The 27,047-nt window shown below is 41.2% G+C and overlaps 1 protein-coding gene across 5 annotated transcripts in view; it reads left to right on the forward strand.

Annotated features, from left to right (window-relative positions):
- Positions 1–27,047, forward strand: part of GRM7 (glutamate metabotropic receptor 7) — an 818,647-nt gene that overhangs the window by 784,668 nt on the left and 6,932 nt on the right. For 4 of the 5 annotated variants that reach the window (XM_036869668.1, XM_036869667.1, XM_036869664.1 and 1 more), the window contains exon 9: positions 21,049–21,295. In XM_036869668.1, coding sequence (XP_036725563.1) covers positions 21,049–21,295 — 247 coding nt within the window. Of the gene's footprint in view, positions 1–21,048; positions 22,991–27,047 lie in introns of those variants that run through there. The other variant, XM_036869663.1, reaches the window with a different exon arrangement.

A 27,047-nucleotide genomic window follows, 5' to 3' on the forward strand; every position in this document is an offset into this window, starting at 1 on the left:
CTGACCAGCACCCAGCTCCACAATGACGCCATCTGGCCGAGATCAGAATTGCATACATATTGTCAACACTCTGAGAGGGGTTTTCAGACAGAGTAAGGGTTTCATTTCCAATATCCTGATGTCTTGTAGGCTCGTCCCAGGTTTCCTCTGAACTGACCCACACCCCTAATCAATCATTAGGCATTTGGTACTGGAATGAGGGGGAAACGTTTCCTGGTGGCGTAGTATTCCTAGAGGTATATTATTTTAGGGAATAAAGGTAAGGGAAGTATTAGCATCTTCTTTCTAATCTAAAGAGAAAACTGGAATTCTGTTCACCGAGAAAGAATATAGATAACAACAATCACGTGTCAGAGCAGAACTATTAAATACAATCTGCCCTCTGCAGTGCAGCAAGCTCCCTACCCATGAGAGGCAGACGCCCCACTGTACGATGCCATTTTATATAAGAAATTTGATCGTCCATACGTCTTGGTATCCACGGGGGTCCTGAAACCAACTTCCCGCAGATACCAAGGGATGAATATAAAACTTCATGGTTGAACTTTAAAAAACAAAACCAAACATTTGTCCCAGTGTATCACTCCTAGATTATTTTCCAATTACAAAGGTAAACGGTACCTTCATAATGCTGGTATCAGGTGATCACCACCTGAACTGTGTGATCACACAGCATCACCAGTAGCAGGACAGCCTGACACCGTGGCCTCCTGACGGGGTGCTCGCACTTGCCTACAACACCACCTTGAAGTATTCCTCACAGTGACTTGACCTCAATTCAATGATAACAAAACAGACAAAGCAAAATGCGGGGCGTTTTATAAAATATTGGGGTGGGCCTGGTATCTTCCAAAAAGTCATTGTCTTGAAAAACAACAAAATATGACAGACCTGTATACTGAAAACTATAAAATATTGCTGAAAGAAATTAAAGGAGACCTAAATAATTGGGAGATATACATTGTTGATGGGATGGAAGACTCAATATTGTTAAGATGTCAATTCTCCCTGAATTATTGTATAAATTCAATCCAATTCCAATCAAAATCTCAAAAGGCTTCTTATAAAAATTGACAGGCTGATTCTAAAATTCACATGGAAACCCAAAGAACTTAGAACAGCTAAAACGACTCTGAAAAAGAACAAAGTTGGAGAGGTAGCTCCATCTGATTTTTTTTTTTTAACATCTTTGTTGGAGTGTAACTGCTTTACAGTGGTGCGTTAGTGCTCCATCTGATTTTAAAAACTGTTATAAAACTATGGGCTTCCCTGGTGGCGCAGTGGTTAAGAATCCACCTGCCAATGCAGGGGACATGGGTTCGAGCCCTGGTCCGGGAAGATTCCACATGCCGCAGAGCAACTAAGCCCGTGCGCCACAACTACTGAGCCTGTGCTCTAGAGCCCGAAAGCCACAACTACTGAGCCCGCGTGCCTCAACTACCGAAGCCCGCGCACCTAGAGCCCACAAGCCACAACTACTGAGCCCGCGTGCCACAACTACTGAAGCCCGTGCACCTACAGCCCGTGCTCCGCAAAAAGAGAAGCCATGGTAATGAGAAACCCGCACACGGCAACAAAGAGTAGCCCCCGCTCGCCGCAACTAGAGAAAGCCTGCGTGCAGCAACGAAGACCCAACACAGCCAAAAAAGAAAATAAATAAATTTTAAAAAATTGTTATAAAACTGAAGGATGATATTGGTATAAAGAAAGACAAATAGATCAATGGAACGGAACAGAGAGTCCATAAATAAACCCACACATGTATGGACAACTGATTTTTACAAAGGTACAAAGGTAATGCAGTGGAGAAAGCACAGCCTTTTTAACAAACTGTGCTAGAATGCTAGCCGTATCCAAAAAAAAGAAAAAATAATGCAAACTAAATTATAGATGCAAACATAAAATCGAAAACCATAAAACTTCTAAAATACACAGGAGAAAATCTCTGCGGCCTTAGGCTAGGCAGAGATTTCTTAAATATCACATAAAAGCACAATCTATAAAAGAATAAAGTAACAATTTGGACTTCACCAACATTAAAAACTTCTCTTCAAAAGACAGTATCAAGAGAATGAAAAGACAAGCCATAGGGTAGGAGAAAAATCTTTGCAAAGCATGTATCTGATGAAGGTCTTAGATCTAGAATCCAAAACTTTCAAATATTAGCAATAGGAAAACAAGCCAATAAAAAAAAAAGGGTAAGAGATATGAACAGATATGTCACCAAGGAAGATATACAGATGGCAAACAACCCATGAAATCTGCTGAATATCACTAGTTATTAGGAAACTGCAAATTATAACGACAATGAGATTTTACTACACACATATTAGAAAGGCTAAAATTTAAAAAGACTGACCATACCGAGTGTCAGAGAGGATTTAGAGGAACTGAAAGTCTCATACTCTGCTGATAAGAATCTAAAATAACACTGCCACTTTGGAATATACTTTGGCAGTTTCTTATAAAGTTAATCAAGTACCTACTATATGGTCCAGCCATTTCTCTCCTAGGCATTTACTCAAAATAAAATGAATGCATGTCCATACAAAGTCTTATGTATGATGCTCATAACAGCCTTATTTGTAATAGCCCCAAACCGGAAACAACCCAGTGTCCACTGACAGATGAATGGTTAAATAAATGTGATACTTCCATACAATGGATACTACTCAGGATTAGAAAGGAATAGACTATTGAACATTCAACAATATGGCTGAATCTCAAAATAATGATGCTGAATTAAAGAAGCTCAACAGAAAAGGGTACATATTATGATCCTATTTCTATAAGGCTCTAGAAAGTACAAATGAATTTGCAGTGACTAAAAGCAGATCAGTGGTTGTTTGCAGATGGGATTGGGGGGGTAGGGTTAAGGGAGCAGGTTACAAATGGGCACGAGGAAGCTTTTAGAGACAGGTGTGTGTTCACTGTCTTGATTGTAGTGATGATCTCACTGGTGTATATGTGTCGAAACATCAAATTTTACTCTTTAAATATGTGCAGTTTATATCAGTAAAGGTATTTAAAAACCAAGGACATGGAGACCACTCTATAAGAATCTAAAGAGATATAACCAAATGCACCACGTGAACCTTGGCTGAATTTTGAATTGGAGAAAAATCCTATGAGACGTTTTTGTAAAAAATGGGGGAACCTGACTTCATATATTAGATGGCATTATGGAATTACTGTCAGATTTCTTAGGTGTGGTAACAGTATTGTGGTTATATATAGTAAAACGTCCGTTTCTTTAGGTGATGCATATAGAAATAAAAAAGTGAAATATCATAAGGTATACGACTTTAAAATCGTGTAGCAAAAAGAGACAGAGAAAGAAAAAAAAATGTGGTGGGATCTCAGTGAGGACTGTACATATGTTCTTCGTCCTGTGTCCAAGTTTCTGAACATTTGTAAGCTTTTAAAATAAAATCTGGGGGAAAATATATGTAGTGTATGTGCTTACATTGTATCAGGATGAGAAAGAGGGAAAAGTTTCAGTTAATAGGTAGTCAATGGAGAATCTGTAGAAATTCGCTCTGGGGAGAGAGCTAGGCTCTGTCTCCGATGTGCTGACTTACCTTAGCACATGCTGGAAATGTTGTAGGGTCTTCAATGGGTCTTTGGAGTGTATGCTGCAAAAGGAGCTACAGAACGAGTTGTATTAAGAAAGTCCTTGATTGCGATTGAAACTGAGCTGCGCCTTAGAGTTCTAAGTGATATGCCGAGTCTCGGGTTGGCCTCCCTAGGAGCACGAGTACGTGTTTATTCGGGAGTATCAACACCAACAGGTAGAAGGAGAGAAACAGGATTGGGCCAAGGAAGAGGTTGTGCCATGATGCAGACGCAACAGGGTCTCAGCTGAAGCCACCCTCAAAGCTGCGCCCTCCCGGAAAAGGGGCTGTGAGCCTTCATACCCCAGCATCTCCCAGTGATTATCTACAGATTGCCCAGGAGAAGGGGGCAGAACCTTAGACAGTAGGAGTCTCTTCAGGCAGGGCAGTTCCCAAAGAGGGCCGCCAGCTGAGAGCTGCATCGCCAGCCTCTGGGGGAATACGTCCCCCAGTTTTGAGAGGGGATCCCGCTGCGTGGGACAGAGTGACACCCATAACGCTCTCCCCCTCCTGGTTCTTCTACATGTGGTTAATACTTCTTGTACAAGTTGTGCATGACTAATTGTTTATAATGCTCATCAAATTACTGGCGTATAATTACTCATCCCTTTTCTACATTGTGAGTATACCAATTATTTCAGAAATCAAATTTTATTCGTATTGTGGCTTAACTTTCCTCAATTCATGGCATAAAATGGAAAATACAGGTCTTATTTTCTTTAACTGTTGTTAGTTTGAGAAGGTAGACACGTGTTTCTGGGGTTCAAAGGTGAAGGTAGCAATACACTGTCACAAATGTCTTGACAAATGGCCTTGTCCAAAGCCCACAGCTGTGAAGCAACAGAGCAGATATTAGAATTCAGGTTTCCTGATACCCGAGTCCAGTGACCTCATCTCTACACCATTAATGTGTTTGTCAGTCCTAAGTTTTAACACAAAGAGCATCACTTTTCCGACCACAAGGGAAGCTTGTCCGGAAACATCACTAATGGGTGTTAGCTCCATGTGACTGCTTTTTAGTGGAAGGAACGGATGGGATAGTTCAACCTATAACACCTTATATGCCAGCCATGCCTCCCAGGGTCCAGAAAGATGTATAAATGTCCAGTTCCTTACGGTTACAGCTACATTTCCCAGCCCAAGTAGAGTTCCCTCTCCCCTAGACAACTGATCCCCCAACTCCTTGACAGGCAGAGGTCTTTGCGTATGAGGCCACCCCCAAGGCTGTCTCTCTCTTACGGTCACTGGGGAACAAATCCCCTCTGGTCCTCTTCCTAATGTCCTTGGCTCACTTTCCCCAGGGGGCCAGTGCTTGGCCCCCACGCGCTGGTCTATGTAGTCCACGTCTCAGATCCATTCCATATGTCCGCAAAGGGATCACACCTTTCCCACTAAAGGGCTGGATCTCTTTTCAGCCTATCTCTTTATGTATTATTATGCACAGAGAGTCTCTTCCTGGAGAGGAATTGCCAAGGGCCCTTACTTATCCCATCTTCTGCATAAGCTAAACAGCTAGAAAGCGGATAGAGGGAGATGAAGTCAGTCCTGTCCCACCACACAAAGAAAAAGACACTGGGCTATTCAATGTTTACTTGCAAATCAAAGAATTTCGATTTACCTTCCTGATGTGGCTTAATTCCCCCTCCTCCCCTACACCTACTTTCCTTGGTCTACCCTTGACCTTCTCCAGTCAGTCAGTCATCGTCTCATCAACACATGTGGAGAGAACCATCAGACACTGCCACCTGTTCATGCTTCAGACGATATCTACACTCCATTTGTGTATTGCTTACTTTTGACCTTTTTTCCTGCCTGCTCAAGCACACCTTTTATCAGTTGGGGCATCTGCCTGAGTGTAAGCGCGTGCACAATTGGGAAAAAGATAGCAACGCTGAAGCCTTGCTGGATTTGGCAAGGAAATTGGACACAATTTCAATCGCATGCAGAGGACGTTTGCTCGTTATTCTTAGTAGGGAATATGGACTTAAATAGAAAACACACACAAATATGTAATCTGTGGTCAAGAAGGGGACTTTTCTGTCAGTTCTCTTTAGAAATACTTAGAGCTGTTTGTTTTTCTAAGCACTGGCAATTAAAGCCTTGGAGAATGAAAAATTAAACACTTCTATGATTTACTCTTTTATTAAGTAGGCTTTTTAGTTGAATGTGAAAATCAGTGTAGTAAAATGAGCTTTAAAGTCAAAAGACTTCAAGTTACATCTTAGCTTTGTTCCTGATTACTATGACCCTGCACAAGCCATATGAGCTCTCTGGAAACTCAGGATTTTAACTTAACATTCTCTGAATGTATTCACTCTAAGAACCAACTTCTACTCAAAATGTATTTATTATAGCTCAGAGAGAAAGTTTTATTCATTAGGATGCTTATATTTGTACCTTACTTTAAAATTACTTTTGGACTGTTGTCCTTATTTATTAATTAAAAAGATATTTTTTGAAGTCCTCATTGGTTATAGGTCTATTCCTGCCATCACAGACCTTAGATTCTAGGAGGAGAGAAAGTGCTGAGATACATGAATCCATGATTATGTCGATGATTACTGACTGTAGCATGTACTATGCATAAAAAACACATAGGCTGCTATGTGAGAGCATCGTGGAAGGAGAAAATTCAAGTTGGTGGGGCAGCAGGCGGTCACAGAAAGACTGTGCAAGAAAATGCATGAAGGTGAACCTCAAAGATGAGTTAGGAGTTACCTGGGTGAAGAACTCAGGCAAAATAACATTGTGGGCAGACAGAATGCTGCTATGCATGGTGTGTGCTAAGTCCCTTTGCTGGAAATAAGCGTGGAGCACCCAAGAAGCCAGCATGGATAAATCATAGTCAGGAGACTAGCTAAGAAGCTGGAAATGCAGCTAGGCTGGATACTGTAGGGCAACAGGAAATCTTTGAAAGATGTTTTAGAGGGGACCATGTGGTCTGATTTGCAGTTTTTATAGAGATCATTTTGTTTACTCTGGACAGTATTATTTAGAGGGAGGCAAAAATGGATGCAGTAAAACCAGTTAGGATGCTACAATAGCATCCTAGGAACAGTGTGAAAGTGCATCATCATCTTCATTTTCAAGATCATCACCACCACCATCATCACAACGAAAACTTGAGAATTTACAAATGGTACCCACTGTTCTCTGTGCTTAAGTGTATTAACTGGTTAATCATATTTAAGATGATGAGGGCTGGGGCAGTGGGAAGAGAACAGATTCCAGAAGTATGTTATAGATAATACTAGCTAACTGAGTAACAGACTAGATATAAAGGGTAAAATGTGAGGGAAGAGCAGGTTTTAAAGAATGACCCTTAAAAGTTCCAATTTGTGCAACCAAGTAGATGGAGGTAATAGTCCTGAGATAAAGAACATTAGTACAATATATACAATGGAATACTACTCAGCCATTAAAAAGAATGAAATAATGACATTTGTAGTAACACAGATGAACCTAGAGATTATCTTACCAAGTAAAGTACATCAGAAAGATACAGATACCATATGATATCACTTATATGTGGAATCTAAAATATGACACAAATGAACTTATCTATGAAAAAGAAACAAACCCACAGACATAGAGAACAGACTTGTGGTTGCCGAGGGGGAGGGGGACGGGGGAGGGAAGGATTGGGAGTTTGGGATTAACAGACGCAAACTAGTGTATACAGAATGGATAAACAACAAGGTCCTACTATATAGCACAGGGAACTATATTCAATATCCTGTTACAAACCATAATGGAAAAGAATATGACAAAGAATGTGTGTGTGTATATATATATATATATATATATATATGTATAACTGTATTACTTTGCTGTACAGCAGACATTAACACAACATTGTAAATCAACTGTACTTCGATAAAATAATTTTTTTAAAAAAAGAGTATTAGCACAAAGCCAGATTTTACAGGGACAGCTCTGTCTTCAACATGACTTGCGATGCCTGTTTGATTGTTTCAGCAGCGCTATGAAGCTGATGAAGATGCCAAGCCCTATGTGAAAGATGACAAACATGTCGTTGCACATACATGAGAATAACCTTTTCAGAAACTTCTTCTGCAGCGCACTGTGATGTGTGGGCCTGAAATCTCTGTAGACATCACTGAGGACACTACGAAGAAGACCTTTCATGCTTTATCTTCCTCCCATAAATAATGTATGGTGATTCCATAAGCCAAGATTCAATAGAAAATTTGCCTTTAAAATTATTTTTTAAGACTCATTCATGCATTTTTCTTAGTTTCTATCAAAGGCTGACATGGTTTCATTTCAAGAGTCTGATGAAACAACAGACCTCTGTCTAAGAATTTTTTTTCTTAAGTTATTTAAGGGCTCTATACATGAGCCTAGGTATTTTCTGTTGAGACACAGTAATCTACTCGCATGCTCGTTATTTAACCATTTTGAGGATCTCTTTTGCACTTTCTAGAGAAAGTAGTTTTTTTTTTTTTTTTTTTCTTAAGAAGTGAGGGTTGAGAATTCCAAGTGGGAATAAATGCTGGGTAGAGGCTTGGAAAGAAAATCTTAACTGTAAATGTAAATGATGGTAAAGGACTAGCTTTGGGTGCTTGTGACTAGATTAGGATAAGAGCTCACTGGGGTTGGAGGAGATGAAGCTGGTATAGGTTTCTGGAGCCTTGCACTCCGGAAGAGGGCCTAGGATCCAAATGTGCTGGTATCGATTCAAACCCCTTGCAAATATTTTTAGCCAGTCCACCCTTGCTTGGGGAGGGGCAGACACGTTTTATTGTTTTTAGGGGAGCTCAAACCTGCTCTGGGGTTGGTACAGTGTTGATGTGATTTAGGATGATACTGTCCTAGGGTTTGCATAAAAGGAGGCAGAATGTTAAAAAGTGATCCCTTGGTTTCTCTCTTACTCTTACTTCTTCCCATACAGTCCATCCACATGTCCTTTCATTTTTTTCCTCCCAGTATCTCTCTCATTTGTCCCCTTCAGCCCTCTTGATTGCTATTATCCTAGTCTGAGCCATCCCACTTTCTAAAGGTGGATTTTTTTAAGTGATATTAATTGATGATTCAGAAAAACTCCAGGAGGGATCAGAATTGAAAAAAACAAATGCGTATACGTTACCAGTTAAGTCAAAGTCAGCAGCTTTTTGTCAAGAACAAACAAACAAACAAACCAATGCCTGAACTCTTCATCGAGTTGTCATGGCAACCATTTCATTTTCTATGGTGAGGAGACAATTGGGTGCTAACCTGAGTGTTAGCCCAAGCTTTTTGAAAGAAAAGCTCCCATCCTTCCACAAGGGGCAGGGTTGTTGATTTTCAATGTTGCTTCAGGCTCCAGAGGAGTCACTCTTGATAATTATGCTTTAGTGTCTAGTGAACACATGATAGGGGGTTAAAGAGACGTAGGTGGCAGCTCCCAGGACAGCAGAGTCCATTCCCGACTTGGGCCAAGTGGGAAGTACCCCTTACAGGGAATCCACGGGAACATCACACTTTTTCTCCTTCCTGTCGGGTACCCTTCTGACTCTGTTCTCTGGGATAACCCAGAGACAAAGCCAAAGACCGCAAATGTAACCTCTTATCTTTGTGTCCCCAAAACTTCCTTCCTTAACAATATCAATGAAGCTCCTTGATTTTGCCACCCACAGTGCTAGGCATTGAGGACACTACAGTGAGCTAAGCAGACGCTTCCTGGTGCGGAAGATAGATGCTAATCTCACACATACACACAAATGTTTAAATGTGAATTATTAAGATTGCTTTGTGAGCTTATAACAGGATGGTAAGACCTAGTCTTGGCTGAGGAAGTGATGCTTGAGTAGAGAGCTGAAGAATGAAAAGAATGAGGTAGATGGAGTGGGGAACATTCCAGGGAAAGGGGAAAGCATATGCAAAGGCCCTGTGGCAGAAGAGAGCAGGGCATATTCAGGGAAATGAAAGAGGTCAGTGTGGCTGCGGGGACCTGATGAGCTGTGACATGGAGATTAGGCTTGGGTTTGTCAAGTGAGTGAAGACCATCTCATTCATCAAATATACATTCAACTTGTTCCCTGTGCCAGGCACAAGGATGCCAAGATAAATTAAACATGGTCCCTGCCTTGATTTGCTCACTTCTGAGTGCTCTCTCCTTCCCTGACTTCCACAAAATATTCTGGTTCTGTTCCTATTATAGGGGATAATTTATCTCTGTGTTTTACCTCCTCTGTTTATTAGTTCTGAATGCCTTGACTGGGCCAGAGGAGTGCCCCAGTTAAAGGACCGGGGAAAAAAGGAAGCCAATGAAATTGCTAGAGGAAAAAGTATCTGGAAAAATGGGAAGAAATGATGGTTCTTCAAAGCCCAAGAGCCTCTGGACATGGTTACATTATCCGATGCTACGTACACATATATTGTAGCAGGGCAGCACTTTGACCATGGGTTCAGAGTTTAAGAAGTAGGACCACTAACAAACAAGCCATCTCCTCTGCCACATCTTTGGGAGGTAGACGCCATTAGTCACCTCATGGTGTGTCAATATCCAGGCTTGGAAAGGCTAAATGAGCTACTTAAGATCCCACAGTAGCTAGTAAGTGGCATATCCTACCTCCAGACCCAGAACTCTGGACTCCAATGCCAGTACATTTGTCGTATGTTTGATGGCTCTTGGCTGCACAATATATATTTCCTAGATTGTACTCATTCATTTGTTCAACTGTTATGAACTGAGTACTTTTATGTTCCAGGAGTTATGTACAGTAGGTCAAAATATACGGTCTGTGCTCTCATGAGAATATTCTGTTGAGGGGATAATTATTAAATAAACATGCAAGTGAATAATCACAACTTCTGATTGATGTAATGAAGGGAAATAGTATGTTCTACGAGCAAACAAGAGAGGAAGGGCATAGTTTATATGTGAGGGTCAGAGAAGCCCTCCTCGGGGAAGTGAGACAGAGACCTGAAAGGCAGGTAGGAGGTAGCCAGGAAAAGATGAGTAGGAACAGCATTTAAGGCAGAGGGAACAGCATGTGCAAAAGTCTTGAGGCTGGACAGAGCACTGCATATTTGAAGGAGTTAGAGAAGGTGAGGGAAGGCGGAAGGGGGACCCTGCAGAGTTCCTGAGGCCAGGTTAAGGATTTTCTCTTCATTCAAAGTGTGATGGGAAGTTGAGTTAAAGCATCAGGACAGCTGGAGCCCCCTATACTATTGTCCTCAGCATTGAGTTTTAAAGTGGAATGAAACCTGGAAAAACACCTCTCAGGCCTGGTAGGAAGTCTGGGAAGGTTTAGGGGGCAGATACAGAGGAGGCAGTGAGAGAGGCCAGACTGCAGGCCCTCGGGAGTAAGTGGGTAGGAAACACTACTTTTGAGAGCCATGATCCAGGACCTTGGAAACAAAAGGAAAGGAAAATTGATCTTGTGAAGGTAAGATCAAAACCGTGTACTACTTAGCCACTACTCCTCGGTCAGGTTCACTCCTCTTGTTCTATTTCTCTTAGAAGGGTGAGTGTTATTTCTCTGCCCCATCTCAGAGCCCTCACCATTCCAATTAGGGGCATAGGCTGAGCAACTGTTTATCTACAATTCTCTGGGCAGTCTGATTGCAATTATTTTCTCCTTCTGGGTTTAAACCATTACATAACTGAGATTGTTGCTGAGGAGTTCAGAGCACAAGTTACCCCTGGGTGGGCAGTTCAGCTCCTAGGTCCCCGATGTTGGCTGCTGTGCCCATCGGCCAGAGACACCATTGGCTGAGTGGGTACCACAGCATACTAGGGGACCTGTCTCCAACCACACCCACAGTGCTGCACCGGTGGCCGTGGAAACGCAGGGAAGCAAAGGCGATACATGTGAGCTAATGCAAGAGGAGAGGAAGAATTTGAAGGGCAGGAAGGGAGCTACTATAGCTCAGAGGCAAGATGGGAAAGATACAGTCCAAAAGGAACAGAGGAAGACTCACAAAACTAACCGCCACGATCAAAACCTGTCAAAATTCATCAGAAAGTCATCATCAATGACTTTGAAAACTGAGATTAAGAACATACTTTCTTTTTATAAGAATCTGACATTGCCTTCGTGTCAATGACACTCTTGGGTCCAGTTTCAATGAACACTTTACAAGTCCTACTTGAAACACATTGACTATTCCCAAGAAATGCCAAGACTGTCTCTTTCTTTTAGCCATTAATTTGACATCAGTATTTTCATTTGATTCCTGTCTTTTTCTATTCACAGGAACTATAAAGGTGACCTTAAAAGTTGGCAAGATTAGACAGCTTTGCATTTCTATAAGTGGAATATTTCAAATGACAACTTTAGAAATAGAATACGTTAAGTTCAGACTTTTCTTTTTAATGCCCTGGTTTACTTGCAAAGTAATACAGATCATCATCATTTATTGCCTAATGTATTCCCCAGTGAGGTACAAGCCAGTATTTTCACATTGTAAGACAGAATCTGACATTGCCTCCTACAAAATGCTGTTAGGTTCGGTCTTGAAGAATATGGCCAAGGATTCCAGGGGAGCCAATGGAATCTGGCAGGAGTGTGCCTCTCGAGGCTGACAGTGGGGAAAATGCTTTGCCTTTGTATGCTAAATCACTACAAGACAGGGGCCTGACTTCTGTGCGGCTCTTGAACCAGGAGGAATGGTAAATAACCTTTTAGATAATACAGTAGAACAAATAGTGCCAGCATTGGCTATATAAAAAAGTAAAACTCCTACCTTGTAGTTGGAAGAGGAAAAAATCTTAAAATCAAAATTGAGGGATCACAGGGCTAGTACGTGCCCAGAAAAATCAGAAGTGACTGCCTGGAAGAATGAGCTATTAGGATGGCACGCAGCTCGTTAGGATGGCGTGGGGAGCAGAACCCTGAACTTCCCAAGGATGTGGTCAGTTGGAATAACAGCAGCTCTCTGATGATGATGTGGGAATAGACACAGCATCAGGTTTCTGGTCAGGAGAGCAAAGAACTGAGATGTAGGTGATTTCAAGCATGACATAATCACCTATCTCACGCTCCAGAAACTCATTTGCATTCACCTGGAGTGCGTGTCTTATGTCCCTCCAAATAAATAATGTAATTGTGTGTAGACTTAACATCACGTCTGCCTGGAGATACTAAATGAGAAAAATGAAACACAGTCACACTAGGTCTTGTCCAATAATTATCTAGTTGCCTTCATTATTTATAATTCCATGCCAGAAGCCTGTCCACAGAGGGTGTCCCATAATATTTGGTGTGTATGTGTGTGTGTATTTCTTTATGTATACTGTCTATCATCTATCTATATATTACCTATTCAAAGAAAACAGGTTTTAAATAGAATAGCAGGAAAACTCTCTACAGAAATGGGGCCATGTACTCTAATAAAGACTCACATTTTCTGAGCATGCCACCCGGCACTGTGCTATCTTTTAATTTTCAAAACGGTGAGAAGGGCTCTGTGGTAGGGGTAGAATGAGAAGGGTTTTATATCAGACTCTCTGGTAACAAATTCCTAGGGTTTGAATTTTGACTCTGTCACTTGCCAGAAGTGAAGTAGCTTGCGCAACGTTACCAACCAACAATCCAAGGCCAAGTTTGAAACCACTTCTAACAAGAAACACCTTGTTTTTCCAATACCATCCTTCTAGAAGATCCAAGTATCTTCCCCCGCCCCCCAAAACAGTATTTTTCCTCATTATTACACCGAATCCTTTCACCATCATGCATTATTTCATAACTAAGCAAAAGCCTTCAGTATGTTGACCCTCCGGATGATTGAAGAAGTCCCTTTGCAAACACCCTGCCTCATTTCCAGCCATGTATCATTATTATTTCTCAAAAATATGGTGACTCTAATTAGGAAGCAAGGGGTGCAGGTGGTAAGGATCGAAGACACTGGTCTTACCTGCCAGGAGCTTCCATTTCAACTTAGACATATGAATGTTTCAAACATCTGTCAGATAATGATGTACCCTTCCTCTTTACTCTAACTGTATCAGATACATTTTTCATTTTTATTGTACAGACTTGGGGATGTCATGAGAATTATGAAACTTCTCCCATCTTACCAAAAGACTCCGCTAAAGCTTTCTTGTCCCAGTTGTCAATGGTCACTTGGGAATGCACATAATAGGTTATTTCTCATAGAACAGTCAATGACAGATAAAACAGGGGTTTGAGTATACTTTCAAACAAAACAGGAAGCAAACTTAGCAAGATATCTTTCCCTAAAGTAGGTTGTTATTCGGTGGATTCCATAAGAAAGATGACCATTTCAAAATGTATTAAAATTATAGGAAAAAGAAGAGCAGAGTGAATAAGGCATTTTATGTTATAGCCAATAGATCAATCAGTGATAATAACACCCTGGGTTGAGTGGTTTCTACATGCTGGGCACCCTCCTGTGTATTTTACTATGGTCCAATTTGATCCCAGCAACCTTACAAGATGTCTATCGTTATAATCTCCACTCTAGAAATGAGGAAACAGAGGCACACAAATAATAGCAAAATAATAATAATAATAATAATGATGATGATAACTTACAGACTACAAATAATAGCTTTTCTTAAAGCAACTGTGAATGCCAAGGCTACTTCTCAAATCTAATACGTGCTTCAAGTGTAGAACTTTCTGTGCAAGCAGAATTTAATAAGTGCACACTTTGTGGCAGACATCGGATCTATTATCCAGTCAGTTCTGCGATAATGTGACACGTATGTTCCTAAAACTCACCATGCTAAGCAAAATTGTGCAATAGAAAGAACTAGACTTATGGGAAAAATTGGGTTAAGGATGTAACACGCAAAAATATCATCAGTGACATTAAACAAGATAGGAATCTAATAAAAATGGTGGCATCGTTTTTACACCTGTTCAACGGCTAAGAAATGCGTAAATATTGTAATACATATGTCACTTTACCTTTATTTAAAAAAGGACCTAAAGTTTGCACCTGGAAGCAAGTGGCAGAAGTGTTGCTGCTTGTGATCTATCGTGAAACTGTGGAGGGGGACTTGGGCAGATGTTTGAGGGCGGGGCATGTGTGTGTTTCGTGTATCCCACAAGGCTGGGTTTGGCCGGGTGCAGTTTGCTGTGCTCACCTGGTGTTTCTTGCGGAAGAAATCACACATTTGTAAACATGAACTTCGTGTTATACTCAAATCGTTCCCTAATATATCGACCTCATCAGGATGAATTTGCATTTTAAAGCATGCATTACAGCACAACTGACTGTATTCTTCAGACTAGGTTAAGTGCTATTTGGAGCTGTACCTCATCAAAGGGGCCAACAGGGCAATCGTCCTGACTGGGGACGTGGGGATGCTTTATGTAGAAGGAATCTTTGGACTGAACATCAAATGCAAACAGGCTACCAGAGGCAGAACAGGTGAGCAAAGGACATGCCAAGGGGAGAAGAAAGCAGGGGCCAGTAGACACTGTGAGAAAAAGGATGCGATGTGCAGTTACTACATTAACGCAGTACTTGATTCTAGATTGTGTTCCTCCTGCCGCTACAATGTGGCTCCCTGATGGCAGGGAGAATGCCCTATCACCATCACAATGGTCTGTGAGGCCACTTGGTAGTACAGTGAGCCCTCTATATCCACGGGTTCCACAACCATGGATTCAACCAACTGAGGATGAAAAATATTCGGAAGAAAATTTTTCCAGAAAGTTCCAAAAAGCCAAACTTGAATTTTCAGCATGCTGGCAACTATTTACACAACATTTACATGGCATTTACAACTATTTACATAGAATTTACATTGCATTAGGTATTATAATTAATCTAGAGATGATTTAAAGTATATGAAGATGTGCATAGGTTATATGCAAATACTACATCATTTTATATAAGGGACTTGAGCATCCATAGGTTTTGGTATCCTCAGGGGGTCCTGGAACCAATCCCTCATGGATACTGATAGATGACTGTATCTCACTGAATATGGCAACCTGATAAGTGGATGAATGCACCAACAGTGGAAAAGTAAGGTCTCTCTCATATAGCCTATCTGGTAAATACAGGTCACAGTGAATTTACAGCATGTGGTCACTAACAGCTTGCCCTGGAATCTATCAAAATAGTCTTCAGTTAAACTGATTCTGAAACTTACACAGAAGAGATGGCAAGCTTCAAAGTTCGCTCAAGAGCACTACAGAGTTTTCAGCTTTCTCAGTATCTTAGCAATCAAAAGTTACAGAAGGAGAACTCAAGTAACCCTAAATGCTATACCGATTTCTAAAGCAACAACGGCATCTCATGATATGCACTCACATTTATCTGACAATGAACTTTTAGGCCAAGGTGAGAAAATGCGCAGGGCAGATTCAGCTGGGCTTTGCCTGGCGCTGCATTAAGCACAAAGCTGTGTCTTTAACAGTAGACTTGCTGGTACATGTCAATCAGACAAGACATGAATAGGCCTGGATTTTTAGAAACTACTTTCTAGTTAATAAATAAGACCTATATTAAAAGTTTAAAATATATGGCAGCAGTTACTAAGGAAGACTTATCTGGAGATATATACCCCAGCATCCTAATATAAATATTAGGCAGAGTATAAATATTAGCAGCTCACATTTCATGGGTACTTGTTTCGCAGGCATTTTGCTAAGCACTTTTTAAAAAAAATAAATTCTTTTATTTATTTTATTTAGTTATTTTTGGCTGCGTTGGGTCTTCGTTGCTGCGGGCAGGCTTTCTCTAGTTGCGGCGAGCGGGGGCTCCTCTTCGTTGCAGTGCGCGGGTTTCTCATTGCGGTGGCTTCTCTTGTTGCAGAGCATGGGCTGTAGGAGCCTGGGCTTCAGTAGTTGTGGCATGAGAGCTCAGTAGCTGTGGCTTGCGGGCTCTAGAGCACAGGCTCAGTAGTTGTGGTGCACGGGCTTAGTTGCTCTGCAGCAGGTGGGATCCTCCTGGATTAGGGCTCCAACCCGTGTCCCCTGCATTGGCAGGTGGATTCTTAACCACTGCGCCACCAGGGAAGTCTCAGCACTTTTCATATATTAATGAATCAGCTCTCCAAAGCCACCATTTGAAAACTGAACTATTATTATCTTCCTTTTACAAATAAGGAAACTGAGACACAGAATGGTTACAGCCAAGGATTCCGTGCATCAGATTTTAAGAAAACTGCTGTTCTAGAGTATCGTGCAGAACACTTCTCTGGGGACTTCCCTGGTGGTGCAGTGGTTGAGAATCTGCCTGCCAGTGAAGGGGACACGGGTTCGACCCCTGGTCCGGCAAGATCCCACATGCCGCGGAGCAACTAAGCCTGTGCGCCACAACTACTGAGCCTGAGCTCTAGAGCCCACGAGCCACAACTACTGAGCCCGTGTGTCACAACTACTGAAGCCCGCACGCCTAGAGCCCGTGCTCAACAAGAGAAGCCACCGCAACGAGAAGCCCGCCCACCACAACAGAGTAGCCCCCGCTCGCCGCAACCAGAGAAAAGCCCACGCGCAGCAACAAAGATCCAACACAGCCAAAAATTTAAAAAATAAATAATAATAATTTTAAAAATTTAAAGATTAAAAAAAATAAAAAACACTTCGCCGGCTTGACTCTGAATCCCTTGCCTAGATGTTCCTTAGTTATATAAGCTGGATTACACATGGTGGTTGGTAGAAAAGCCACATTCAACCAAGGAATAGAAACTGGGTTCTGGAAATGTATTTAACTTGATGATACAATTAAGGCTTAAGTATCCAAACTCGTGGACGTCGCAAGGCAGTCAGCATCCTCCCCGCAAGCCTGAGCCACCGAGGACTGACTGTGGTCGGGGGGACTTCTCTCCACTGGGGATGAGCCTCACAGCCAGACGGGATGAGGTCAGTCCTAGGGAGACGCCTGGTCTCAGCTGTGCGTGCCAGAACCCCTGTGCTCTGATAGAAGGGATCAATAATGCTCACCAACACCTTCCCATCTCTGAAGAAACTGTAAGGAGGATAAAGTAAAACGGTATACAATACCCCAAATCACACAGGGTAATTTTACAATACACAATGTTCATTTTACAATAAGCACTGGGTGAAACAGGAATAGCCTTCAGACTAAAAATCAATATGTTGCAATTTGCTAAAAAGATTGTACTAAAGGGGCTGCTGGGATGAAAACTCAGAGTCAAAAGGTGAGCGTCCCACCAAAGGCCAAAAAAAAGAGTGACTTAGCTCCCTTCCTGGGGCTGAGTGGGGCTGTATCCCTGTGAATCAATACCTCTGGGTTCTCTGCAGACTGTAGCCTTCCTATCTTTCTACCCATATAACTTATTTACAAATACTTTCATAGTACTTACTACATGCTAGGTCCTGTCCTAAGCACTTTACAAATAGTAACTCATTCAGTCACCAAGATAACATCATGAGGTAGGGACTAATGTTATCCCCATTTACAGATATGGAAGCTAAGGCAGAGAGAGGTGAAGTAATTCGTCCAAGGTCACGAAACAAGTAAATGGGAATTGAACTCAGACTAGCTCTAGGTTCCTCATTCTTAACCACTCTGCAATGTATAGAGGATTTGGGGGCACAGGAATTTGGTCAATGACGTTCCTTTTGGTTTTCATAGATTTCGGAAGTGTGACCAGAAATTATAAAAATTTCAAAACAAGTATCAAAGTCTTGACGGACTCTAGCCTGAAAATAACGAAATTAAACACTACATAAAATAAACAGCATCACTTTTGAAGTCTTAAATTGCTAAGTAGTCTTTGTTGAGAAAAAGCATGTATGTATACACATACAGGCACAAACATCTACATATGGACCTAAGCATATGTAAGTTACAGTTATATATAAATCATAAACTCAACACAAACAAGCTATGGATGATTTCTTCAACTGCAAAATTTGCTTTTGAGTGGAGAAAGAGAAACAAAGCTTAAGATCCCATGGGTTAGTTTATAGCCCTTTCTTTCTTAGACTGGCTAATTCATGGTTTGCAAAGCCCTCATGAGTAGGACGACGGCAATGACCATGAGGGAAGGAAGTGACATTGCCTAGGTTCATAAAGCTCTGTTCTGTGGTTAAGACTTTCTTGGATAGGATAGGCAGCAGGGCAGAATGGAGTTGAAGGTCTAAAGGTACTCTCACAGGAAAAGATGAACTTTAAAACACGGTCTAATTCACAACCAAAGCAGCCACATATCACAGGGAGATCAGCTCGGTGCTTTGTGACCACCTAGAGAGGTGGGATAGGGAGTGTGGGAGGGAGATGCAAGAGGGAGGGGATATGGGGATATATGTATATGTATAGCTGATTCACTTTGTTACAAAGCAGAAACTAACACACCATTGTAAAGCAATTATACTCCAATAAAGATGTTAAAAAAAAGGATCATTAATTCAATATTGTTTTGTCTTTATATTTTACATTTACTATGTATTATACAGTTAGCAGCTGGCAGCTCCCTTAAAGCGTTCAGAGACATGCACATTCAAATTAATGTTTGCTGGATAACAGTATTCCTTCCAGATGAGATGGCAAAGTCTCTTTTAATTTCTTCTCCAGAGCCTCAGATTGAAGAAATAAGATCAGAAATGGCCAGGCAGCTAATAGGTCTGATGGCAATTCTTGTATATTTAGAGAAAGGCTGTTTGACCATAGAGTCATCAGTAGGAAAAATGTGCCCGTTATATGAACACATGAGCACATCCATTGTATGATCATTAAGTGCCTACTCTTTGCCAGCACTGCAGACACAATGACACACTACATACACAAGATTCCTGCCTTTGTGGAACTTGTGGCTTAGCTGGGGAGTTGGGCAGTCAGACAATCAGGGTAGTGGGTAGGTGATTACAAACGGAGAGCCATAATAAAAAAAAACCAAAAAAGCAAAAGAAAAAAACCAAGTGTCTTGAGTGCCTGTGGGTAAAGAAGCTGGCCTAGCCTTGAGGCTGTGGGGTAGGGCAGACTGGGATGGATGTTCTAAGAAGCAGAGGAGGAACATTCCATACAGAAGGAGACAAGAATAAAGAAAAATCACATGCATGCATGTAGAAAGGTCTGTGGTTGAATGAACCCAGCATCTTCAAGACCTGAAGGAGTGCCACATGGATGGTGTCCTAGGGAGAGAGGTGGGGGAGAGTGGTGGGCAATTAGTCGGAAAAATTAGGCAGGGGGAAGACCACGTGGGACCTTGCAGAATCTATTAAGGATGGGGATTTTATCCTCAGATACGAGGGAAGACATAGTTGTGGAAAACCATGATCAAATACATTGTAAGGAGGCTAGGTTTTCCACTGATGTAAAAGGCCATGGGAGCTAGTCACATGGGCTTTCTTTTTTTTTTAATGTACTTGAAATTTATTTATTCATTTACCTATCTACCTGTTTGTTTATTCATTTATTTTCAGCTTTATTCAGGTATGATCGATGACTACAAATTGCATATATTTAGGTTATACGACATTATTTTCCCAGGTGTACAATGTAGACAATGTGTACAGTTGTGAAATGATGACCACAATCAAGTTAATGAACACATCCATCACCTCACATTGAATCTAGGCTTTAGAAGTCATGCAAAACACAAACATATCTAAATGCATGATGGGCTGTGGGTCATGCCAGGACACTTCATAATGCAACTGGACCAAGGCAAGTTGTCTGTAGCTTTCCCCTTACTGATCTTACCATTCCCCACCCCCTTCAACCTTCAACTTTTCCAATGTAGGCAAGACAATGATTTAACACATTGAACAGTAAGTGAATAGGATGCTCTACTGATTTCTCAAGGAAGCAAAAGGATACAAGGACAGCTATGGGGGCACCATCCGAACTACACATAACACGTGTCAGAATGAGGCTTTGTAGCCTTTTAGCAACTGTCAATGTATGGAGACTGGACAAGCCAACACCACTACATCTTGGCCCTTGCCATTGGTGTTTTGTAAATCAGCATGAAGCAAGAAGGGCTTACTTTCCAGGGAAACTCAACTCACTACTATGTGGGTATGGCGAAGGTGAACCCTTTCTTAAAAACATGCAGAAAGATACAAATATTGACATAATGACTTTTCAAATAAGGTCCCAGAGTTATCTATGTAGCAAGAGATCATGTAATGTTAATTGTTTTGTGAATGTATGAGGGGTAAAAAAACAACTACCTCTTACTCAAGGTTGCAAATATGATCTTCATGGTTTCCTATCCAGCTGCCATTCTGAATAAAGGGACTTCAAGTCTGATTCAAGGTCGACCCTGAACTTGAATGAAGGATGCTTCTCCAGGACAGGCCTGCACATGGATTCCCCCAATGATTTTCAATCAATGAAAAAAAAAAATATATATATATATATATATGTATGTATGTATAAACTCTCCAAGAAATGTGCAGAGCCATTCTGTCTCCCCGGGGATTGCTATGCTTTCTCTCCCAGACACAGCCATGCTCGACATCGTTGTTAAGTGTTCAGCCTCCCTCTGCGGTCATGTTATTTGTAATAGTGTCTTGTGTGTTGTGTCTCCTAGCTCTACATACAAACTACCACGCTTACAATCTCCATGAACCTAAGTGCATCAGTGGCGCTGGGGATGCTATACATGCCGAAAGTGTACATCATCATTTTCCACCCTGAGCTCAATGTCCAGAAACGCAAGCGAAGCTTCAAGGCCGTAGTCACAGCAGCCACCATGTCATCGCGGCTGTCACACAAGCCCAGTGACAGACCCAACGGGGAGGCCAAGACAGAACTCTGTGAAAACGTAGACCCAAGCAGTAAGTATCTTTCCTTTCCTTCCATCTGCCCAGCCTGCGTCAGGAAGCTCTGGCAAACGTGGTGTGTGCTTGCCTTTCTTTGGAGAACGACTGTGACCGTTCTTGTCTCATGGGCTGGGTTGCCTTGGCGAATGCTAACGTTTGCTCTTAAGAGTGTGCTCATTCTTGCCACCGTTTTCTTTTTGCTCCCTGTTGGAAAGCAGCTTTCAGAGGCTCTGCTTCAGAAGTGTGAAATCTCCCCCTTCCCTGGCTTCCTATCCTTTGGTCCCAAACCCTCCAACTGACATAAACACAGCTGTTGAGCCACCTTCCTTGTTCCCTTCCTCTTAGGGGGTCAGCTTCCTGCTAGGGAACCTTCGACATCCCATTGAACTGCAGCAATAGGAAAGAAATTGGAATATTCAAGAATTTTGGAAGCATAACTTCCTTGCACTGGAACGTGAATGTGGAGAAAGTTATGATTCTTTACTAACCAAGCCTTGTAGAAACAAAAAACACATCACATATTATTGAATAAAGCTGGCAAACATTCATCCAAGTATACAGGCCCAGACACTACCATGCTAATGGCATCCCCACGTGGGGAAAACATCTACCAGATAACTCCAGAGGAGTTTCATCCTATGAAAGACAAATAGTAGAGGTGGGATTAAGGATGAAATGCCAGATTTGATACCTACATGGTCAATCTGCAACACCTGGGTAGCCTTTAGTCATCCCGGCAAATGACCACAAAGACCACGGACATACAGACACTAGCTTGTTAAAAAAGAAAAAAAGAAAAGAAAAGGAAAGAAAGACCATTTAACCAGAGTTAAATTCTTCAACTCCCCAGTTGCTAATTTTACTAATACTATGGTGGTAAGAGAGCATTTCAGATTAAACATATCACTCCTAGGATTTGTTTTCCAGGACTTTTTGACTAGTTCCATACAGAATGAGGCGGTTTAGCGTATTCACGATACTTCCTGTTTTAAAGTAGAGGAGGTTTCAGGTTGGCCATTAAGTCATTCAAGACTTATTGTTCAGTTATGAGCTGATTTTGTTGTAGCCAAAGGTTTATTGCCAAGCAGAAAGTAGTTCCTATTCTAAATACTCTGACGTAATTCTTTATGCTCTACAACTGAGATCTTTAAAAACCAGGAGACAACTGAGTTTAACCCTGACAACTATTGTACAGCAATCCATGATCTTGGCCCAATCCATTTCTAAATAGTTGGCTGAATGACTACAGTGAATGCTTGAGAGTCTGTGGACAAGGAAACAAAAGCCCATTAACAACATCATGGGCTTCACGTTGACGTTTCAATAGGAGAGATCCTGGGACGGGTGAGAGGAGGGAGAAACAATGGATGTACAGGCTCTGTTCTTGTGTCGTCAGAAAAAAATGGTCAATTCCAAGGAAAGGGAATAGATAGAGAATTGCTGTGATATTCAGTGTGGCGTAGGAAGAGGCTTCGGGTTGAGACAGACCTGGGTTCAAATCCAAGCCACTCCACTTACCAGCGGTGTGGCTTTGAGAATTACTGAGGTTTTCTAAAGTTCAGCATTCTCTTGGATAAAATGGAGATGATAATATCTATGTCACAAGTGCGTCATCAAATCTCATCCATCTAAAAAAGCAGTATGTCAATTACATGTTAATGTTCTTCCATTTCTGTAAAGGTGAAAAGCCCACATTTCAGTGTGACTGGTTACATAGACATGATGGTGATGTTAAAGGCATACCAAACACCACAAGGTAGACGGAACTGGCCAATAAAAATATTTCCATGAACATACTTATGCATCTATTTATATGTATCCTGTATTGATAAATATACCTGCACAGTTATACTTTTGTAGCATTTTATTCTAGGACCCCTTGCCAGATTTTTCATAAAACCCTCACCCTGAAGATGTTCCAATAGCAGTTTTACATTTATATTTGAACACACACACACACACACACACACACACACACACACACACACACACACTTAACAAGATATGTCCAAAATCAATAAGCAGAAAATATGGTCAAAAGTCTACATGTATTGAAAATTAATGACCAAATTAGAAGTTTTGAAGTTGGATAATTAATCTAACACTGTGCTACTTAGAAATAACTAGCTTTTTAAACAACATTTTAACTGTTGTTAACCTTTCACGATGAGGTTCTATCCTTGTGGAGGCTATTTGGGGTACGATACTGGCTGTTAAAATGCTAATACTAACACTGACACCAACAATAACAAAAACCCATCAGCTACCCTTTGAAATAGGCAGTAAACAGAATGCTTTGGGTGGAAGATCTCTTACTCCTCATGGTAACTCTGTAGACTGGTGATCATTATTTTCCTTTTACTGAAGAATCCTAGGCGTAGGGAGATCAAGGGATATTACCAAAGTCCCACACTAGTTAGCGGCAGAGCTTGGTCTGAAACCCAGGTCTGACTCCCAAACCCATGCTTGTTGCTCTTTGCTGCTCTGTTTCTCAGAACATCGGTGACATGTCATAATCTTAATGCAGAAATTACTCTTTTGGCTTCTTCATTTGGTAATACAGCTTGCATATACAGAATATAATGATGTGTGGCGGTGGACTCTTTGGTTAAATGTGCTGTGAAATGCATTCCTGCTTACTGTGTTGTCTGCAAAGACAGGAGTAACCTGAGCTCAAAGAAGGCTGCCCAGGTAGAGGCCTCATCTTACTAACTCAAAAATCCAAGTATCTTATGACCTGTGCCAGTCACAACAATTATTCCATTTGGAATTCATTTGCTGCCTTTCTCTTGAAAAAGTTTTGTTGGGTTTTGTCACTGTTGATGTGTTGGTGTCTACACAGAACAAAGAATAAATAGTTCAGGGGGAAAAAATGAAACCAAAAAGAGCCTTTGTCTTATAGCCAATCCAAAAGATTTTAAAAAATTATTTTAGTTATTTTGGTTTTGTGTAGACACTCCCTAAAACTAATCATCAATAATTTGCCCAGATATTTGCTGAATTATAGGAGGAGATTCATGTACCTCCAAACATTGGGGTTTCTGATGACCCAGCTCCCAAAGGTCCCTAAGAGGAATCAAAAGACCTTCTCTGCACAAAATCTGTCGAGTAGAATTTTCTGCAACAATGGAAATGTTCTCTGTTTCTGCTGTCCAGTATAGAAAATGCGAGTCACATGTGGCAGTTCAGAACTTGAACCATGGCTACTTAACTGATGAAATACACTTGAAACTTTTAGTTCATTTTAAATAAATATAAATAGCCATCCATGGCTGTGACTATTCCATTGGAGAGCACAGCCAGAGATCTTAAGAGCAAGGATTTCACTCTCAGACGCTCAGTCTGAGCCCATATTTGAAACACCTCCCAAGGTTTTAGCAATGATGCTGATCTGGGACAAAGTCAACTTAATGGAATGAAATATTTGAGGTGAGACAAAAATGAAAACCTATAGCTATTTTAAACGATCCCTAAGGAGCCACTAATATGGAAATAGTGATATCATAGATAGCAATTATATTTGGAAAACCAGTCCTTAGTAATGCAAAAATGAATGTATAAAAAGGACTGTAGTGAAAATTCAATTAATGAAAATAGACATGACTATTTTGATGAGACAGAACATTGTTATTCTATCCTATTTAATACCAAATATAGCTCAAAGTATGTCAAATTTCTGCACTTTGGTAACAGAGACAAATAAATTATTGGCTGAAATTAAACTGTCTGGTTAAAAAGAAACAAATACAAGCACAGACCATGTACTTAAGAAAGGAATATGTCTTTCCAAAGGGGAAATTCTGTCCACTGTTCTCTGAGGGAGTACACCTGGGAGAATGCTGAATTTATAGAATGAGCTACGAAGTTAATAATGGAACAGAAACGTCCCTTACTGTTTCTCTAACACTTAGTCTCAGTGTATTTCAGTCGTCAGTGTTTTCATTCTTAGCAGCTCTGCTCCATCACTGCAGTTTGCCATCTGGTGCGTGCTCGCTTCTGCTCATCCAACAGCACACAGCAACTACATGTCCACGTAAAGACGTATTTGCTTGTTGGCTTAATATGGGCAGAAATTAAAACTGCCCCTGCACTGCTTGAATTTTCCCCAAGAAGTTCAGTTTTCCTCTTAGGTTGCCTCTTCAGTTCAAATTCCATTGTCTGAAAGAAAAACTTCTTTCTGCATGGATTCAACAAAAAGTAAATCTTCTTAAAAATTTTAATGTATCTGTGTACTGCTACCATATTGGATAGTCAGAGTTGGGCCAATGCTTGTTGGTTTCTACACTCAGACTGAAAAACAGCAGGGGGCCTAAGGGTGTAGCTCAGCTACTTACTGTATTTTTATGTATACAAACAATATTTCTGCTGCTAGAGGATCACAAGTGCCTGACCTAAGGTGGATAGCTTTAGATCTGGCCACCATGATGCCTTCTCCACATTCCTTCTCTCAGAAGAAGGGCACCTCAAGCTCTGGTTCTCGCAGCTGTGTCCTGAATTTGGCATGTTTCCCCCAACTTTCTATTGTTGACTTGGCAGATGTATGTTCGAGGCAAACTTGAAGATGCCAGATCAACAGGAAGACTTGGTTCTTGGCTTATCCGTGGCCACCAAGACCTTCTTCCAGTTGGATGAATAATATTAACCGAGGCAGCACAGCTTTATTGGGATGGTGGGTAAGGACTGCTCCCTTCCTCACCTGGACTAGTCAGAACCAGAAGATGCTCTGTGAATTATCCTCTGGTCAGATGCTTTCCCTGTAAAGGATTGCAGTGCACAGAGGATGAGCAGCCCTAAGCTACCAGGTTCTAAACTACCATCCATTTTCTGAGCCAATGCCCCCAGGCAGTGCAGAGAAACTGCTCAAGTACCCTGACCGGTTACAGATAATTTACTCTGGAACTGCCTAGCAATTAGAGATGGCAGGCAGGTGGACGGCGTGGGATACACCGCCTTTTTGCATATGGGGCCATATGACTGATAAACTGACCCTGAGAGAGAGGCCGGACACACACTGTGCAAAAGACTAGCTTAAGACAATGAGCATATTGCAATGAAGCACATTTTAAAAGAATGACCATTTACACCTAAAATAAAAAATCAAAAATAAGATTTTTTAAATATACGTTTGTATTCTGGTGCTGTTTTTTAATTACCATTTTGCATATATTGTAAAGGAAATATATAAATAAAAACTTGTGCTGTTCAATTAAACCCCCCAACTGCTAGAAAATGGATGAGGGCACCAAACCCTACACAAGTAACAATGCCTAGAAAATTCTGGAACACACTCCTATGCTGTGTCAATTTGTTATGGTTTTTTGTTTTTTGTTTGTTTTGTTTTGCTTCTTCATTTGTTTGGATCCCTGACATTCTCTACATTGTTATGTTATTTGTTTCATCCTTCTGGACTAATCATGCAGGTCAGCATGAATGGACTAGGCTGAGAAAAAATAGGATGGCAACAGGAAGAAAAAAATGCTCTGAGCAGATAGATACATTATTTTGGGGCTGGTTCCCTCACTTGCTCCAGTTCAAACAAGTAAAACCCAACCGCCTTAAACCAAGAGGCACCCGTACTCCCATGTTCAGAGGTACCTGAATTGTGGTCAACTGGTCTACCAAAGGCTACTGAACCCACTGAAAGAGTGGGCATAATGTCTATGGTCTCTATCGCAGCCTCTTCTCCAAAAGGAAAGAAAAAAGAATAAAAAGGAATGTTGTGTGCACTTTTATTTTATACATACCTATATATTTACTTTTCCTGTAG

Source organism: Balaenoptera musculus, chromosome 11, assembly GCF_009873245.2.
Source record: "Balaenoptera musculus isolate JJ_BM4_2016_0621 chromosome 11, mBalMus1.pri.v3, whole genome shotgun sequence".
NCBI lineage: Eukaryota > Metazoa > Chordata > Mammalia > Artiodactyla > Balaenopteridae > Balaenoptera > Balaenoptera musculus.